The sequence below is a fragment of the Aulonocara stuartgranti genome (assembly GCF_965226115.1).
Source record: "Aulonocara stuartgranti genome assembly, chromosome: 4".
Classification (NCBI taxonomy): domain Eukaryota; kingdom Metazoa; phylum Chordata; class Actinopteri; order Cichliformes; family Cichlidae; genus Aulonocara; species Aulonocara stuartgranti.
In genome coordinates this window covers 9261943-9276652 of record NC_138942.1, presented here as the reverse complement: position 1 = coordinate 9276652, position 14710 = coordinate 9261943, and the positions used below count along the sequence as shown (strand labels likewise).

Below are 14710 nucleotides of genomic sequence, written 5' to 3'. Positions count from 1 at the left end.
ATCTCTCCTCTGCACATGTGCAAATCATGTCAACCTGAGCTAGCCCTCTGATATACTCATTTCTAATCTTATCCATCCTGCTCATTCCCAATGAAAATGTTAAAATGATGTCAAAATAATAATAATTGAAACTAATAATTATATTTGCATTTGAAAATGTGGGTTCTTGATTAGCAATGAAGGCCATGACATGCTCATCGGTATTCCCCAAAGTCAAGTTGACCTTTAGGGATGTTTAGTTTTTTTCCAACCGTTAATGAGAAACTGAAAGCTGCGTTATACAAACTGTGAAGTGTTTAGAAGAAAAGCTTTAGAAAAAAACTAAAATTAATCAACTCTTCTTTAGTCAAAGTAGTTCATGATTAACATTTTCTTTATCAGTGATTTACTAGAGATTGTTTTCATTTCTTTGCATTTATTAGTGCAAGTTGCTTTTTTGTTATTCACGTATTGTTTTGCAGCTTTGCACTAAATTAGGTTGTTTTAATAACACAGTAGTGAGAAAGAGAGAATTTATTGATTTGTTCCAGAGATGCAGCAGCATTAATATAGTGTCAAATGAAATAAGCAAAATACTCCAAGTGATCATAAATCTAAAGATATCATATATTTAGATTTTAACACAGAGGCTGTTGTTGACATCTTTTACTGTATGTCGGCGCCTCATCTTGTTCAATTTTCTCCATTTTGCACTAGAGCTTCTGAAAGCCATGTCCTGCTCCCTCATGCTATCATCTCTAATCTAAGGCTAATTCTCCCTGAATTACCCTCCCTGCTCAAATTAAACCCCCAAATGGAAGTAGTATAAGGACTGCATACACTCATGGTTTCATCTTTGGCATAAATATGTTTTCCAGGGATCTTATTGGATTGTAGCATGCTAAATATAGACACATTTTTAAGTCTAATTAACAAGTTGTGGGTGATGCATGACTGAACATATCCCTGAAATGAAACTGTCAAAGTTTCAAAACTGCTGTTTCTCTCGGCCAGAAACCCACCTAACACTCTCAGTTATAATATGGTGTCTTGAGGAACACTGCGTTATTATCACTATCTTTTATAAGCAAACCTATTGCAACAACTTACAATTTATAGCAATTTTACAAAGCATTTTGTTCCATGCATTGATGATTCCTGGTATTCTAAAGAGAAAGGACTCTGAGAGTATTGGGGGACTGTGTGAAAAGATGAAAAGCTATAATAACGGAAAAAAGCAAGTAGAGCCAAATGGATGTGAGAGATGGATCGATTTAGGGGGCTGTTTTCTCTCCATTTTCTAAAAGTGAGAGCTGTGAACTTTTTTTTGTGTGGGAAAAGAGCCAGGTTGTGGGTGGAGGAAAAACATTAAAAATGCTCAAGATGTAGACAGAAACAACACGAGAGATGTACCTGGATGTGGCTTTGGCCTCAGAGACTGAGGGGGAAGCAGATATGTTCACACAAAGCAGTCGAGTAAGAATTAAAGGAGGACACATGAGTGACAGGGGATAAAAGGTGGGAAATGAGGACATATCACTGGAGGCTAAGACACACAGAAGCATCCAGGGAAGATAAAGATATTATTAGGAGGGGCGAACAAAATAAGCTGGTGGGGGGAAAAAAGTATGAGATGTGGACAAGGTGTGAGGTTTGCAATTTAAAGATTTTACACCTCGGGAACCAAAGGCTTCACTCACATCAAGCTGTGTTTGGCATTTTTATATATAGTAATTTTCAAATCCAACAGAATTTAATGTCACTTAAGAGGAGAATTACTGCTCTTGCAGAAAAGATTAGAAAGAGGCTGGCAGCAACCATCATGTAATAAGCCAGCCTCTGGTTTTAGACTGTTACAGCAGTGTTCAGCCATTTTCTTGTCTTGTTGGATGCTCAGCTGTATCGTAGCCAATGCCGACACCTCGCACATGAACTCCTCTTAACTTAAGCTTGTGCATCACACGGTTCATATTTATTCACATTCTACATGTTATGTTATGAGCAAGAGGAAAATAGGAATATATAAGGACACAGAGAGTTCAAGTTCAAAATATACTCCAGAATTTTTAAAACAAGCTCACTTCACTTTTATGGCCAGATCACTGAACCTTCAGGCAGTTAGTTAATCAGGCATCAACCACCTCAAACTGAGCACAATATCAGAAAACAAGTTCAGGGTTTAAATTAAATGTAATCTTCACAGAGAGATAACTTTGCAGATGCATTCAATTTTTGATCGCCCCAGAAGTATAATTACAGTATGCCTGATTAAAACATTCTGTGGCTGAAGTGAAGTTCACCATTTTTATTGAAGAAGAGATAAAAAATCTGACAACTAGTTTGCAGTCTAAATAAGACGACCCTGAAGTACAAGATGGAGTTTGATGAGAAATGCTCCCCCAAACATAGAAAGCCATATACCAAGGCTACAAGGCTTTTGACCTTAAAGCAGAGTAGACCATTGTGTGTGTGTGTCTGTGTGTATGCACGCATGCTAGTGTCTACAAGCAAGAAACAAGAAAAGACATGGTGGGAGGTTGCAATGAGTTTAATGCAGTTTGTAGCCTTAGGTTGCCTTGTCCCACTTTCCACTCTATTCACATGTAAGATCATCCTGTTCTCCTCTTGTTCCTCTCTTCTGCAATGCCCTTATAGCAGTGTGGAGATTGCAACAGTAATTGAGTGCTGTTGGAAAAAGTCTAAAAGAAAAGGTTGAGGTGTAGGGAAGGGGGTGGACGGTGGGAGGGTGTGGAGGAAAAATGAGGAGGTAAAACCAGTTTTCCTCAAAGGCTGTGAACACCGTGATGTAACGCTGGCATTTCTAGCAGCACCAGATGCATGACCAGATGGTGCATTCACATATATTATTTACAATGCAAAATTACCGCAGTGAGACATTTTCAGTTTACATATCACATAAACCACCAATATGGAAGTCAATGTTTGGGGACTGTTGTAATAAGACGATCTGAGTAAAACCACATGTAACAACAGCGGCAGTAATCTTATACCCAGTCATACATGGGGATTTCATTGTCTTGTTTTTGCAGCATGTTGAAAGGAGTTGCGGAGAGAATACAGGGTGAATAAGGAGGTAAATTTGGGTTTAAAAAGATAACAGGAAAGCTAGTTCAGACATACAGGATCATACTCTCCCATTTCCATTTCCTAGAAAGCTCAGTGGGTTATTTCGCTTTTAAATTATATTCTAACAAGGACAGCTAGAATGAGTCAAGCTGTAGTTCAGAGTTGCTCATATTCCCATTCATAGAAAAAGCTGCATTTCTTTGCCAAATCAGCTCCTGGGTGTTACTTTTACTGAGTAATATTTCATTTAGACGGCTGGTTCAGCACCTGTTCTGTGTTGGCTAAACACCTGAATTTGTTAAGCACAGAGTCCAAAAACTGCTTTTTATCATCCTCCTTCTTTATTGGCATTTAGAACGTCAAGTGTAGTCTACAAATAGTCTAGCAAAAATTAACATTAAAAAATGTAATAGTTAGGAAATATGCTAGAGTTAGTTGAGAAGATTGCTATCCGTCTCATGTATGTAAAGTATATATGAAAACATCACTATCAGTAGCACACCTCACTACGCTGGTTCATTCTAAAAAGTAACAAAAATCTACAAATCAGTACCTTTTAGCTCAGTAAGTAACCTTTTTACTGTTTAGCCTGTAAAGTGTAAAAATTACAACTGGTTATTTTGCCTATTTTGACGTAAGGTCATGTATAAATAACTCCAGCCTACATAGTAGTCTGGCAAGTGCACGAAGCCCAAGAATTATACTGCTGTTACCTCAGAGCTGGGATGACTGTTCACCAGTGTTGCCAGTCTGCTAATCATAGCTTCTTAGTTAAGCAGAAGACTCACATCAAACAGCTTGTATAACACCGAAAGCACGTTTCAACATTTCAATCACAACTTTTGCTTCCTAAAACAGTGGAAACGTAAATAAAATCTCCAGGGTTTATTTTGATCCCCCAACCCTCCTCACCCCTTAGTGTCCCTATGTAGGATGGTCTGGCCAGAATGAGGCAAGCTACAGTGTGGGCTCCTCCTCCTCCTCTGTGATGCTGTTGGCTGTGTTCCTCGGTGTGGTCACAGCTTAGATAAATGACCCTATTAGAAAACATGGTGTGGGTTATCTGTCAGCATCGCAGTTTCTCAGTGCGCTCAGACACTGTCTGCCGCTACCATCACTGGTTTGGTTCACTGTGTATGATTGCGTGATTGAATTATGTATGATGGCGGCAAAAGGAATGTAAGGTTACATTATAAAAAATGGTCGTTGGGATTTTTAGTCTTGCTGCAGGTTTGTAACTCGTCTTGTAAACATACACGTGAATGCATGCAGCAGCTAATTAAAAGACCAAATTACCAATGACTGCAGTACCTAACATGATATAAGGTCCCATATATTGCTGTTTGGTTATTCCATTTCCTACTGGAATAATTACTCGATTCCCAGAAGTTTAATAAGTAAAAAAGATTTATCTCATTGAGTTGCATGAGTACTGCAACGTTTATTATCATTTGCATCTACATATTAAGGATATCTACTAAAGCTAAAGCTAGGCTGGTGTTCACTTGGAAGTGTTGGACAAATTGAACTATGATCGTCGGTGCAAAATTCTGTAGCAATCGATCTAAAAGCTGAGTATGCACCGAGGTGGTCGATCGACTATCTGACAGGGTGACATTGCCATCCATTGAACTGTGCCACCTGCAAGGCTAAAAAAAATTAATCTTGTGCTACATTCATTTTGCCCACTGTGACAGTATATTGTCACATGCTGCCTTTTGGTAAAAACAAAACCCACCCTTTTGAAATTCTCTGTCTGGGATATTGAGATGGATTTCTTCCCTGCTATTTTTTCATTTTACTGATTAAGTAGTTAATTGATTATTTTGAAAAAAAAATCCATATTGAAAGTATTCTCTGTTTGCATCTTTCATTTCTTGTTCAGCATGCTTTCCTGGCTTATTACCCAATTAACAAAACCATAAATGGATGTACAGTGGTTGTGTATTCTGTGCAGTGCTGTGTGTTTATGAATGAATTCAAACAATCCACTGCTGAGACTTAATGAGCGCAGATATGGCCCTCCATATTGCTTCTGTCAGTATCCCATTAATTAAATACCACATTAATGGAAGGAGCAGTAGATCCATGCTGCTGCTTGACTTAGGCAGCGAAAGGAAGACAGGGAAATTCTTAGAAAGGACTGTTCTAAGCGAGCAGAACGACTGTTGTGCTCGTGGTTCAAGGAGGATGAGACAGGAATGGCTCCTGTGCTGTGGCCAAAGATGCATTTGCTTTTGCCGTCCAAACAATGAGCAGACAGCATTCTGGGAGCTCATTACAGCAGCCTCTGAGCTGGAGGAGACTCTGCAGTGGTGGGGGATCAGAGAGACAGTTCAGTGAGCTCAGCCCCAGCTGCGCTAACAGTCTTTCAGTGAGAGACGCCTGGGCATAGGCCAGCAGGATAAACCCACAGTGACAGCCTGGGATTTGCATGAGCTTCTCCTCCCATCCCACAAGCATTCATTTAAAGTTCGTAGCTGCAAACGGACAAGTTTGTATGAGAGCGTGTGGGAGGTGTGCAAAGTCTCACTAACTTTTTCTGAGTTTCTGCTTAATACGTCTCCTTACAAGTGATTCATAAAGGCTGATGTCCTGGCATTCTGTGCCAACTGAGTACAGCTATATAATGTTTTGTTGCTGCACCATTCAACTAATGTCAGAGACTGTGACGCCAGTAATTCTTTGTAAATGGCTGCTAGCTTAACCATTGTCAGGGCTTCAATAATCTTGTTAGGTGTTTCATTGTGTGGTGTCTCACTGTGTGCCTGCTTTCTGTTTTCGAGTTGTTCTTACACCACTAGCCCCGTCCAATCCATTCTTTCCACTTCAGTTTCACTTCACAGTGAATTAATCCGTCCCTTTTCTCTCTGTAGAGCCGCAGTCCACGCCACTCCCAGTCTACCCAGTCTGGTCTTGCCGACCAGGCTGCCAAGCTCTCTTTTGCCTCCGCTGAATCCTTGGAGACTATGTCAGAAGCCGACATCCCCATTGGGTTTAACCGGATGAACCGATTTCGCCAGAGTCTGCCGCTGTCCCGCTCAGCCAGCCAGAATAAGCTACGATCTCCAGGTTAAAATCACTGCATACCAGCTGGACTCAAGGCAGCTTTCTCTTTACCTCATGTAGCTGGTGAAGGGAACCACTGTGCTTACAAGGAATTGAAGGAATTGTGTTTTATTCACACCGAATTTACAGTCTTTAGTCTAATTGACCTGCTATAAAAATGTACAGAACACTCAAACCTGATAAAGTATGACTTTGTTTTTCAGTGTCGATGCAGTACGCTCCCTGTGAGCTCAAAAATGTCTTGTAGTTTTTAGAATGCAACAAAAAAACATAGATATTTTTTTCTTAGGATAGGTATTTTAGTGACATTTCATTTAACTGTAACAGAGTTCATACTGTACTGGATTAAGTATATCCTTGTGTGCAAGCAGAACATTCGAGGACAGTTTTATATTAAAAGGGCCTTGGGAGTGTAGAGAGGATTAATGTGAAGGTGGTGCAGATTCATGAAGAGCAAGGTGTGGAGTTACCTTGCGCAGGTAAAAGAAGTGGGTGTAAAATTAAAGAGCTATACCTGATTAGGGCATTCCTGAATAAGAAGTTCAAGCAAAAGTGGCACACCAGGCTTGCCTGTCTCCCCTGTCTCTACACTAACTACTGTCTTTGTTTTCTTCTCTTCCCAACTTGTCTGCAGTATTAACTGACACTTAATTTTGCCTGACTTTTAACTCTTGGTCTTTCTTTGCTTTGTTTGTTCTTTTTTGTTTGTCCCATGGTGTATGACTTTTTGTTTGTCCCATGGTGTATGAAGATGAATTTTCAGGTTAGTCAGGCGTCAAACACATCTTTATTTATATGATCGTTGCAGAATCTGCTGAAAGCTTTTTATGAAGTTGGGATGTTTTGGAGTTTAATTATTCATAGGTGGGGCAACTAATACTCAAAAAGAAAACCTTGCAAAAAATTCAGCCTGTGCATGCATCTTTGTGCATTATCTGTGAATTCTCAACTAGCTCTCACAATCCTAATCTAACATTAAGAAAATAAGAGTGGGTTTGGTACTCATTTAGCCATTAATCATGTTGACATCTGATGAGAAAAGTTATCTAGATTTCGTATCTCAAGAGTCAGAACATTTGTATCATTTCAGCTGCAGCCAACAAAATGTCTCTGCTAGTTCTCTCCATCCACTAAAGCCAGCATCTTCTGACTCAGCCACCTTCTCCTTCATCGCTTTCTATTAGGCGTGCTGTTTCTGCAATATGGAGATGAGACGCGTCGGGTGCACATCACCCATGAGCTCACCAGCCTGGATACGCTGCATGCTCTCATCGTGCACATGTTCCCTCAGAAGTTGACAGCAGGTATGCTGAAGTCACCCAACACAGCCATCCTGATCAAGGACGAGGCCCGTAATGTCTTCTACGAGCTGGAGGATGTCAGAGACATTCAGGATCGCAGCATCATCAAGATTTACCGCAAAGAACCCATCTATGCTTCTTATCCCGCTGCCGCACACCTGGCCAACGGGGACTTGAGGGTAAGCAGAATGGAGCTGGGAGGTGAAAAGGCCAGCCTGTTTTCTGCTATTTCACAGAACAAAATTCTTGTCTGATCTCTGGCAAGTTTGACAACTGAACTGTCAATGAAAACTATAATTGGGTGCCTTTTTGGTAAGGTAATAGTGCCTTGTTTTATTATTTTTATTATTTTAGTGGTTACTTTGACTATTACAGGCTATTACAGTATATTCAGGTTAGTAATTTAACAGGTATTCCTCCTGGAAATGTATTTTCTTATCTTCAAGTAGGCCATCTGTTGCTGTGCAGACACCAGAGAACAATGTTCCTGTGTGAAATGAGCATATTTTAACATTCAAAGCTATTTCTGCTTCAGTAAAGATCAAGGGAGCCTGAGGGAGATCTTTTTTTAGTTTTTTTTTTATACAAAACTCTGCTTACAATCTGCATTATTCACAAAATACTAAGAATACAACTCTTGTTAACCATGCAAACAGAGAATGAAAAATGATTTCAGTGCATGTACTGTGCTTGTTTACGTAAACATTTTATACAAGAAGTTGACATGGAAAAAGAGGGGAAGGGGTGGTCAACGAGTATGTGTACACCACAAAAACATCAACAAGTATCCACATAGGCCTAAAGACCAGCTGGTGACCACCTGGCAACCAGTTGGCAACAGTTGATTAGGAAAAATAAGTATTCCTTAGTGGTTGCCAGTGGTTGTTCACAGTCACTGTGAAATCTATTGCTAAAGCCCCAATCTTGCAGGCTGGAGGTAGTTTTTACTGCACTTTTTAAAGTTTCAGTACCTCTCAGTGGTTAGTTAGTGTTTGCGATTCTTGGTACATCCAGTTTCTTCCACTGAAAATCAGAAACCACTTGTCAACTGGTCAGGGAATACAGGGTTTGGCTTAGTTTTAATGCCATGGTTTTTCAGTGTATATAAATAAATTTATCCCTGGTTACAAAGGCTAAACATCACAGATTACTCTGTCTTTGTCTAATATATTCTCTGCAATAAACTGTTTGCTATGATGCTGAGAATGAATGAAAACAGGAATGACTTAAGTTAGAAAAGTAGATATGCGACTAGGAAAAGCAGACTATTTGACAGTTAAAAGGTTCAGAAATTAGAAAAATCACAACAGGAGTAAATTAGCAGCAGGGGAACACAGCCAGAGGTGAAGTTAAAGATAGCACTGGGGCATGTTTAACAATAATATACTAGACAAAATGCAGGGAAGAAGAGCTCAGTGAAGAAACGTTCAGAGCTTTTCAGGTTGAATGAGCTTTTGCATCATGTTATCATCCTGCTGTAGATAAAGATACAGATTTAAGACTACATGGTCTTGTTTTGCCTCGCAGATTCTTTCCATTTAGAATAGACACAATCAATTTTATTCCTTTTATCATTAGTCTAATAAACAAAATCACAGGCAGCATCTCTGATCTCTTCCATTGGACCAATAATTTGTCTCGTTGTTTAACAAATTTATCATCATATTTTGGCATCTGCAGATCCTGACACCTTGTCTGGTGTCAGCCAGATCAAAGTCATAGCCATAGTCATTATAAGCATGGGAATCACAGCACACTCATCTGTTGGTCTCCATGGTAACTCTCATCCCTCTTTGTTCATTTCAGAGGGAAATGGTCTACTCTTCCCGCGACTCCTCCCCAACTCGCCGCCTAAATACCCTTCCTTCCTCCACCGCCTCAGCATCCTCTGGGTCTCCTTCTCGCTCACGCCTCTCCTACAGCGGGGGCCGTGCTCCATCCTTCGGTGGATCCCATCCCCAACATGATCAGCCCCGACACCCACACCATCCCTCAGCCGGCCATGGTGCCAACGCAGGTCTTTCCCCTTCACCTAGTGCCATCCTGGAGCGCCGCGATGTCAAGCCTGATGAAGAGGTTTCTGCTAAAAACATGGCACTGATGAAAAATGAGGGGCTATATGCCGATCCCTACAGCTTGATGCACGAAGGCCGCCTCAGCATCGCTTCCACCCAGTCATTAGCTGCGATCGGAGACCCCTTTAGCTTCCCTGTTTCCGCTGGCCTGTACCGACGTGGCTCTGTGCGCTCCCTCAGCACCTACTCAGCTGCTGCTCTCCAGGGAGACCTGGAAGACTCGCTCTACAAGCCTGGAGGTTCACTATACTCAGACACATACTCTTCTGCCACTCTGGGCATGGGATTTCGCATGCCACCGTCATCCCCACAGAAAATCCCTGACATGCAGCTGAGGGACAGGGACTCTTATTCCAGCACACCCAGAGCCTCACCTGTCAGACAGAGTTTCCGCAAGGACTCTGCCTCTTCTTCTGTGTTTGTGGAGAGCCCGAAATCCAGGCCCAGCTCCAGTTCTGATCCTCTGTGTATAACAGCTGGACCTGGAGAGGGCAGCCGCACCACATCTGGTTTTGGGTCTTCGTTATCTGGGCAAGATTCTGACAGTAGCAGGTCAGTAAGAATCAGTGTGAATGTTTTCCTGTTTTTATTCATGTATTTTATTGTATCTTCTGATGCAGTGTGCATCAGGGGAAAAAAGCAAACAAACAAAAACAAAACCCTCAAAGTTACATATTTTCTCTGCCTGATAAAATTTTACAGATATTATTAATTCATGTTTAACAATCTTCTATTCAAATTTGCATATTTCACACCCCTAAGAACAAATATTTTTCTGTTTGCAAAGAATTTTTTCAGCTCTTCGTTTGTGTTGAGTTCAGGGTTTTGTTTCACAGATGTGCTATTTGTTATTTTCGCAGGGATCATCGCCTGGAGCGTATGGAGGCCATGGAGAAGCAGATAGCCAGTCTGACTGGCCTCGTCCAGAGTGTGCTGACCAGAGCACCAGACAGTGACAGCACGTAAGACTCTCCATTACAGCCCATTAACCCTCTGAAAGTCACAGATACAGCATTAGTTTGGACACAAAAACAGGATGATCGACAGGATTATTATCTATTATGAGAGCCATTAGAAGCTCCATAGCTGTGAAGTGGTGCATTACCTTGTGTGAGCACAGCACAAATTCAGAGCACTAAACATTAGCCACAGGGCACAATGCTGATCAGTGCACTGATAAATACAGACATCTCCTAGAGTCTTTCAGTAGATTTTGATTCCTTACACTGACCATTGTTATCAGGGCACTTTACTCTCACATATGCAGTAGACTTCATTAAAAAGGTGACAACTTGTTAATGTAATCAGTCTGATAGTATCCAGCACTGGTGCTTCTAGTGTTAGCACTGTAATTGCCTTGCCCTGTGGCCGTTGATCCTCAGATGTGGCCTGCTGCGTCTCTGCATGATGGCGGGCTGCCCTCCAGACCAAGGGACGGAGTTTTCACGGCCATTACCTTTCTCTTCCAGCGAGAAGACCGAAACCAACAGTGATGGCTCCGCCACTGGAAGTGAGTAAAGCAGCGTAATTGTTACCTGTGAACCCAACCGTTACTAACACTTCCTTTCCTGTGCTGTTTAGAATACTTTTACGGCTCGATTTCCCTGCTCCCTGTGCACACACCCGAATGTACACAAACTAGCAATGGCGGTGACTTCCTGGTTTAAGACTAATATATGCCAACTTGGTAACTTTCTTACAAGAGGGCGGATAAGAGGTTAAGTTAAGAAATGTAGCATTGGTAATTGTTTGTTTGGAACTTTTAGTTCTACTCCAGCATTGTTCAAACAATGTGTTAGCTATCAAACTGCATGTGAATATGTAGTTATACAGTCTGACCCTGGAACTTAAACATGTTTATCTACATAAACAGTAATAGTGTCCTGTCCCAAGCAGAATTCAAAGAATTTTATTTCATTTTTGCTCTAGTGGGAATGTATATTGACATGTTAATGGGCCAAATATAGTGCATAATACACTGAGTCAGATGAAATATCTTTAATAAATCAGTGGTATGATAGGTTATATGGTAATACTTCCATGTATCGTAAATAGCGATCCTACACTGGCTGTGCATTTTTTATTATAAGCATTGCAAATCTAACAGCAGATTTAGCTTATGAAGTCATAATAATTCTCATGGACAGTTTTTCTTCTAGCTATCCAAAACTAACTGCATTACGCAGGAAAACTTGCCAGTGTTCATTTTAATTGAACCAAGTGAGTTCAGTGTTAAAGTCTCTTTGGACACTCTCTGAGACATTACATTTCCACCTCCTTCATAGTTCTTTTTTCTTTTTCTCTTTGACTGTCTTTGCTTTTCTGTCGCTTCTTAAGTGGAAGAGTTTAATTTAAAATGTCTAATATATCATTTGATAATCAAAATTAAGCATCAAATCAAGCATCAAATCGGGTTAATAGAATTGTTAAAGCTCGGTCAGATGAGAAAATTACTCTTTGGTTCTTTTGAGATTGTACCGCAAAGTTTTTTTTGCATTGCTAAGTACAAATACAGGAAAGCAGAGGCGAAATGCTAGACGGATCTGTCAGAGATTGAAAAATATACCTGGTGACAGCTCGTGAAATGTGTTAAATAAACTGAGATGCCAAATTGTAAACATAACCTCCAGAAAGAGGAAATAAGACAGCTTTGAAGTCTTTGGAAGGTTTATTCCTTCACTTGTGACTGTCTCTGCTGGCGGCATGTAAATTCAATTTTGTGTTCAAAGGTATTTTTCAAAATATCAGATATTCTATATAAGAAATAAATATTTAATCATAGAATTTGTTAAATACTGACAGGAGCTTTTCAGCTTTTGTACCCCGATAGGTACACTGGATGCATCCCTTTGATACTGTACAGTCATTCCTGTCTCTCCATAATTTTATAACCCTGTTGTCTTTGAAGCTTCCTCATGCATTGGATCACTGCCATAAGACTTATGCCATCATCACAGCCATTGTCTCTGCTATAGTCAATAAAATGTTCTCCGGGATCACCATTCTGTAAATCTAAACTTTCCTCTCCCTCTTTGTCTCTCTGCTACTCATTAATTTCTTGGTAACTGGCTCACTCTTTCTATATTCCAGCCGGACGACAGAAGAAGAAAGGTAGTTTCCATCTCCTACTCTATCACCCTTTTACTCCTTCCAGACATTTCTCATTGCTCCCTGACCTCTGTATGGGTGTGTGGTGTTGCTGGGTAGCTGGCAGTGTATATTCTCCTATTTATCTCCTGGTTGGTTTCCCAGAACGCAGACTCCCCTCGTTCTGTCTGTCTCTACTTTTTAAATTTCTGCTTGGTTATTCCTTTGCGAATTTCAGAGGTTTGTTCTGGCACACAGTGGAAAACTCTTTTGTGAGGGTGTGTGAATATGTGGTAGAATATCTGGTGGGTCAATGACCATACTCACAAAGGCCTATGTTCAGATAAGAGCATGGTTATCCCTGTGTGTCACTGCTGAATAGACTAATTGCACTTCTCTATGGGTTACTAATAGCATGAGCTCATATTTCTCCCACTGGGCAATTAGAGTTTTGTGAATATGGGACTTTTTTGTATTCACACACTATATCCTCTGTGTGTGTGCGCCCAGAGTTTCTGTATATGTAATTTTTTTGGCCTTTATGGCAAGTGTGTATTTGTGTTATTGTTTTACTGTGTGATGCTGGCTGGCTGCAACTCTCACCGGAGCATAACCCAACAAACTAACCGCTTTGTTTCCCAACGACCTCCCGGTGACCCCCGTTTCCTGCTCTGTGATTGGCAGCAAATACACCGTCGGCACCTCTAGCTCTGATGCCGCCGCCACCTTCTAACTCAATCCAGGTGAACAGCGTTGGTCGCTTGCAGATGCAGCTCCATCTTCACGGTCTGCAGCAAAACGCCAGCGACCTGCGCAAACAGCTCAACCAGCTACGCAAGATCCAGGTATTTAATATCCACGATTAAATGTTTTTAATTGGTTTGTCCTTTCAGATTAGAAAACTGGTTATTGTCTAGCTCTACAAACACCGTTTGTTTTCCTAAATATACCTTTGATATTCGAGTTTATATTTAATGTTTCCTGTCTCATCTAAATGATTATCGTAGCTGCCAATGGCACTCTGTGTTTGTGAACCGAGCTCTCTGTGGTTGTGTAATGAATCCCACTATGTAAGAACTACATAAAATTTATCTGGACACATCTAGTCCTCCTCCCTATGGAGGAAAATAATGTTTTCTTTCATCTTTTTTGTTAGTTATATTGTTGTTATTGCACAGCAGAAAAACAAATGCATATAAATATGTAATAAGGATAAAAAAAAACAGACATCTGATATTAATGCGATATTTTGAAATGTAAATTCACTGTGACAGTGGTATAACTCATCAAAACAAATTGTAAAAGGTGAACAATTATTAACACCCCCACCTCTACCCTAATAACATGCAAATGGTTATTTGTATTTGTATGTGTTGCTAATGGCTTTGCAAATGTACGCTCTAAAAAAATCAGCAGCAGCATGCCTCGCCTGAGACACTTTACTGATGACTCTGCATATTACACAGTCTCGTGAGCAATTGTTATTAACAAGTTTCTACTGAAGAAGTAGTCCTTAGGAAGAGTGTTGACAGCATGCTGAGTAGATTATTTAGAGAAACCAGGACACTGTTTCTGGGTTGAGATAAACCCATTTTTTACTGAAGCAAACTGGCATTATCTTGATCAGCGTGAATGATGTGCTAGTAGCATTTGTTTGGAGCATCCTTTTCCGTTTCGCTCCTTAGACCTGTCGAGATAGATGCAGAATTAGACAGAAAGCCACAAGAAGAGTTAACCAAAATGTGGAAATTAAGTCCTTTCTGTCTGAGTTTCATTTATCTCCGCTTGAAGTGGTGCCATGGTTACTGCAGGAGGAATTAGAAAGAGATGAGATAAATGCTCTCACTTTCAGAGGAGTGAAGTTTCTTGCAGGAAAAGGAGTGAAAAATTGAGTAATGGAAGTGAGAGATGATAGGCATGTGGTGCTTTTATTTGTTCCGTAAGAGCAGTTGCAAGGCTGCTTTCAACTAGCGAAACAGTGAGATGGCGAGCCAAACACCAATGGTTGTGATGCACCGAAGAGAGAACAGTTTGCTGTTTGCGTGTCAGTGTGCCCAAGTGTGACCTCTGCACCTGGGCCTATATTGCCACCCGTGCCGATGGCCAACAGCT

General features: G+C 40.7%; 1 protein-coding gene across 3 annotated transcripts in view; it reads left to right on the top strand.

Moving 5' to 3' along the window:
- Positions 1-14710, top strand: part of srcin1a (SRC kinase signaling inhibitor 1a) — a 78896-nt gene that overhangs the window by 36810 nt on the left and 27376 nt on the right. For all 3 annotated transcript variants that reach the window (XM_082531000.1, XM_082531002.1, XM_082531001.1), the window contains exons 5-11: positions 5943-6138; positions 7320-7615; positions 9243-10063; positions 10372-10473; positions 10894-11021; positions 12602-12622; positions 13283-13443. In XM_082531000.1, coding sequence (XP_082387126.1) covers positions 5943-6138; positions 7320-7615; positions 9243-10063; positions 10372-10473; positions 10894-11021; positions 12602-12622; positions 13283-13443 — 1725 coding nt within the window. The remainder of the gene's footprint in view (positions 1-5942; positions 6139-7319; positions 7616-9242; positions 10064-10371; positions 10474-10893; positions 11022-12601; positions 12623-13282; positions 13444-14710) is intronic.